Genomic DNA, 4,682 nt, shown 5'->3' with positions numbered 1-4,682 from the left:
AGTAGCTCTCGACAAAAAAGACAAATTTAGGGTCTGCTAAATAGTGTACTGTTTGTATACTGTTCTGACCCAATTTATCTTTTTTGCTGAGAGCTACTCAAATGTCGAAATGCTCTGAAATTTGGAGCGCACCTCACGCACCAAATTATCTACCATGCACAAAAAAATTGGATTTTTTTGAATTTTTTATGAATTATTTCTTAACCGGGTGCAAATGAGTCCGGGCTCAGAATTGGATATTCGCAAACTTGGGGCTTATGTTCTTCTTGCAAAAGATCATGCGGGAAAAGTGTTGCTAAATTTCTTCCTTCATCCATATCATATGCGGTTGTAGGGAAAACAGAAACAAAATAATTTTCCTTGCTCCTGATTTTTTTTCCTGTTGAATGTTGACCGATTTTTTTTCTCTTCTTTCGATTCCTTTGAATCTATTTTTTTGTCTTTCTAGAGGTATCAAACAACCACCTAATATTTTATCTATCTCCTCAAGAATATGAATATTTCCATAAAATACTATGAGTTTCGTATGGCTTTCTTTTCTCTTCACTCGGACCAGTCTACCTAGTAGACTTCTCGTATTTTTGTTCTAGGTTGTGTATCCACTCCAATTATACTATTGTCAATTGTCAAGTAACTTTGGGAATGAAGATCTTGCCCAGATATACAGTTCTTGAAGAACGAATAGAAAAAGGTCAAATTGTTTTTGCACCTTAGACTAAATTCTTTTGTTCCTCGGTGCTCAATCAAACATTGCTTTTATGATGGAATCTTTCGATGGGCTATCGTATTCGTCCTCCAAGTTTTCCTCTAAAGTCCCATATTTGTCCTTCTACCTTTCCTCGGGGTTGGCATACTTTTCTTCTTCCTTTAGAGTTTCATATTCGTCCTCTTGGGTCATATATTTGCTCTATGGGCTCTCATATAACTCGTCTGAATCTTCCTATAAAGTCCTATACTCGTTCACTGGGATCCCATATTTGTCTTCTAGAGTTTCATATTCACACTCGTCCTTTAGGATTCCACGCATTTATATTCTTCTTGGGTTTCATATTCGTCATGTTGGGTCTTGTATATTCATCATTTACCATCTCCTAATCCTCCTCTGAGTCTTCCTCTCTAGTCATATATTCATCCTCCAGGGTCCTATTTTCTAAATTTAAAATTTCTGAATCCATTTTGTATTTACAATAACATTATGCAATAAGAAAAAAAAAATAGTATTTCTACGCAAAACACCAACAAAAGGGGATTTCAATATAAATCCAGGATACAAGTTTTCTCTATTGTTCATGATGATATTGTACTGGAATGACGAAACGATTTCTTTGCTTTCGGCAACAAACCCGAATTATCCTGAAAAATAGAAGGATATATAAAATTCAAATGGTCGTATTAATTGCTAAATCATAGTGTGCATGAAATGTACTAGTTAATTGTAAGATCAAGTTTGTGCAAGTGGTACAATAGCAAAGTGAAGTTTAAGACTCACCTCTGAATTTTAGGACGCGGGATGAGCCAAGCATCCTACAAGTGACTATCGAGCATTTTTATCGAATCCAACCGTATAATATCATTTCTGATATCGACAAGGTACCTTTGTACGCCTATTACATCCCAACCCAGCTCTCATTTTTAAGAAGATTTTGGATGACAAACAATTCAGCTCCTGGTAACATATGAACAAGCAATTTTTTTTTTCGAAACGGAGGCAAAAGATTTGCCTCATCGATTAAATAAGAGAGAGTAGATAAGAGTGTTACAACAACCACCTTAAGCACGGCATGCGGACTACTCTCGATATACAATACGCCCTAGTTTCTTTGCTCCAGCTGTAACCCAAAGCTTGGCCTCCTCCAGGATTGTGTTAAGAAGAATAGGCGGCGGAGCACTTTTGTGTCGGAACACCCTAGCATTACGTTCATTCCAGATGGTCCAGGAGACAAGGAGGGTTAGGGAGGCCAGGGCACTCCTGTTGGGGACGTGGCTCCCAGTACCATCCTCCCACCAATCTAGGACGGAGCCATGAAGATGCCACCTGGAGGTCTCAATGTGATGAAGACCGAGCTTGGCCGCGAGAGACCTCCAAAGCCGAATAGTGAAGCGGCACTTGAAGAGAAGATGAGCACCTGTTTCCTGCTCCCTAGAACAAAGAGGGCACAGACCGCAGTTGGCCCACCCGCGCCTCTCCAGGCGGTCCGCAGTCCAGATCCTATCTTGGATAGCCAACCAGGCAAAGAATTTGATCTTCGGAGGAGCCCAAACTTTCCAGACCATGCGATCCATTGGTGACAAGGTTAACCCAAGAAATTGAGCTTTATAAGCACTGGCTGTCGAGTACACACCATCATTGGAATGCTTCCAGGTGATGTCGTCCTCCCGATGCTCATCAAGATGGACGTCATCCAGAAGCATCGAAAGAGTGAAAAACTCACGAATGTGATCTCCGGTGATGACGGTGTTGTAGATGATTTTGAAGATCCAAGCGTTCCCTCTAATAGCCTCCCTAACCTTCCAGTTCTTTCTCCTGGAGGCCTCATAGATGTGTGGGGCGATCTCTTTGGGCATACGGCCAAGGAGCCAAGGAGAATCCCAGAAAGGCGTTTTGGCTCCATTTCCCAGAGTAATGGTGGTGGATGCATAAAAGAAGCTGAGATCATCCTCCGAACAGGGGTTGCCATAACCAACCCACAGTCTGTGGGGCTCCTTCCATTCGAACCAAGGCCACCTAAGGCGAAGGGCACGCGCAAATTTTTCAGAGTTAAGCACCCCCAAGCCACCATACTCCTTGGGCCTACAAACTGTGTCCCATTTCACTTTGCACTTGGCTCCCGTAGTCTTGTCAGCACCTGACCAGAGAAAAGCCCGTTCAAGCTTGGTCAGACTATGAAGAGTGCCTTTAGGCACGATGAGCGGTGTGACTGAGAACACCGCTTGGGAGCAAAGGACTGATTTGACAAGGGCCGTGCGGCCCATAGCTGTGATGTTTTGGCCTTCCCAAGTAACCAATTTTCCGGCCGCCTTGAACAAGCAATTTTAACATCTTAGGTGGTAAGCGTAAAAAGAGGAGGTAAGAGGGACGTTAAAACTACTCATGATCGAGTATCTTTCATTAGTAGTACTACAAAGAATACGAGGATGATCAGTTCTCATCATTTACATGTCCTACTAGCTAAGTACAGGTTGTGCTATCTGGTCGACAACAAAGTTGTTTACGTTTAGTCTACACGTTGATGAAGGGCGCGCCCGTGATGATCTCGGTGGCCGCAAGAGCGACGAGGCCGAGCATGGCGAAGCGGCCGTTCCAGAGCTCCGCGTTGGCGTTCATGATGGCGCCGGCTCTGCTCTCAGCACTCTCGCCCTGGAGCAACGGCACCAAGGACGCCATGGACAGCACCGCCACAGTGTAGGCGAACCACGCCTGCCCGGTGCCGCTGCCGAGTTGCGAGAGGAGCCCGTCGCCGCGGCCTGCCTCCACCGCGAGCGCCGTCACGAAGCCCACCATGGCAAGGCGTCCGTTGATGCGCTCCGGCGCAGGGCCGCTGAACGCCATCGCGTCCCAGATCGAGGTGCTCGCCTGTGCCAGGAACAAATATCAGAAACTTTGCCACTGGACTGAGTTTAGCTACGGCGCCGTGCTGCCGATATGGCATGGCATGCATACCTTGCGTTTGTTTGGCGGTGGTGCGCTCGGGCCCTCGGTTTGTGCCCTGACGACAAGGGCGCGTCGGCCCAGCGCTGGCAGAGAGCGGGCGCCGAAGCGGCCAGCTGAGCCACGAGGCAGGACGGCGGCACCGGCGAAGGAGCTCATCGCCATCATAGTCGCCATTAGGCAGCCGCGGAAGGTGCACGAAGGACGCAAGAAGATGCTGCGACAAGCGATGAACCGGCTAGATGATTGCTAGCTGCTGTTTGATTTCTCGCCGAGTGTTTGTTGCTGTATTGTTCGGAGTAAGTGGCCACAATTTATAGGCCGTCCTACGGGTAAGCCAACCCGTGACGAGCTGGGCGCGGTGGCCGCGACGGTGCCCACGTCGTGAGCGGCTCTCGGCCGTGAATTTACCCTCTACGTGGAGCGACGCAGTGAGCACGCGGACGTGGAGACGGAGGGCTTCTTTCATAACCCGCCAAAATATCGAGGACTCCAGCACGGGCCAGAAGCTTGTGTCGACGCTCAGTGGTTCGGGCTTTGTCTCATTATTACTCCATTATTACTCTCACATGCAAACTAATCTTTTTTTGTAAACTTTCTCACGTAAACTAACAAAAAAGCATTTTCGAGACACAGGCGGAACATGATTATGTTACTATCAAAAATTCGAAATTTGGACAAAGTCGCAATTATATATTTAAAAGAGATGGATCCAACATTACGTTATTATCAAAATTAGAAATCCTTTTATTTTCAACATTTATTAAAGTGTATATAAGTCCTTGATCTACCTGGAAGATTTGTTTCAAATTGTCAAGGAACAATTTCTTTCTACAGGATCTGATTAGGTAATACTCCCTTCGATCCATATTAATTGCCGCTGACTTAGTACAACTTTAACCGAAGGGAGTAGTAAATGGTAAGATGAAGCAAAATAGAAGCATTCTAGGATTAGATTCTTTTTTATCACATTGGGATGTTTCCCGTTCTTGAATAAACTAATTCGAGGGCAGTTTGATGCCAACAAAATCAT

At 45.5% G+C, this 4,682-nt stretch overlaps 1 protein-coding gene across 1 annotated transcript; it reads right to left on the bottom strand.

Annotated features, from left to right (window-relative positions):
• Positions 1 to 3,074: 3,074 nt before the first annotated feature.
• LOC119301657 (low molecular mass early light-inducible protein HV90, chloroplastic-like) lies at positions 3,075 to 3,930 on the bottom strand. Its single transcript, XM_037578652.1, has 2 exons — positions 3,662 to 3,930; positions 3,075 to 3,574 (listed from the first exon to the last, which is right to left on the bottom strand). The coding sequence occupies exons 1-2, from the start codon at positions 3,824 to 3,826 to the stop codon at positions 3,221 to 3,223; spliced, it is 519 nt and encodes a 172-aa protein (XP_037434549.1). The 5' UTR covers positions 3,827 to 3,930; the 3' UTR covers positions 3,075 to 3,220.
• Positions 3,931 to 4,682: the final 752 nt, after the last annotated feature.

Source organism: Triticum dicoccoides, chromosome 5A (assembly GCF_002162155.2).
Source record: "Triticum dicoccoides isolate Atlit2015 ecotype Zavitan chromosome 5A, WEW_v2.0, whole genome shotgun sequence".
NCBI lineage: Eukaryota > Viridiplantae > Streptophyta > Magnoliopsida > Poales > Poaceae > Triticum > Triticum dicoccoides.
Note: the sequence above shows the minus strand (reverse complement) of the source record. Positions and strands in the feature narration are given on the sequence as shown.

Excerpts from the sequence above, each read along its gene's own strand:
- LOC119301657 (XM_037578652.1), bottom strand. The coding sequence starts at position 3,826 with ATGGCGACTATGATGGCGATGAGCTCCTTCGCCGGTGCCGCCGTCCTG. Across the intron at positions 3,575-3,661 it reads CACCGCCAAACAAACGCAAG|GCGAGCACCTCGATCTGGGA; the intron begins GTATGCATGCCA and ends TTCCTGGCACAG.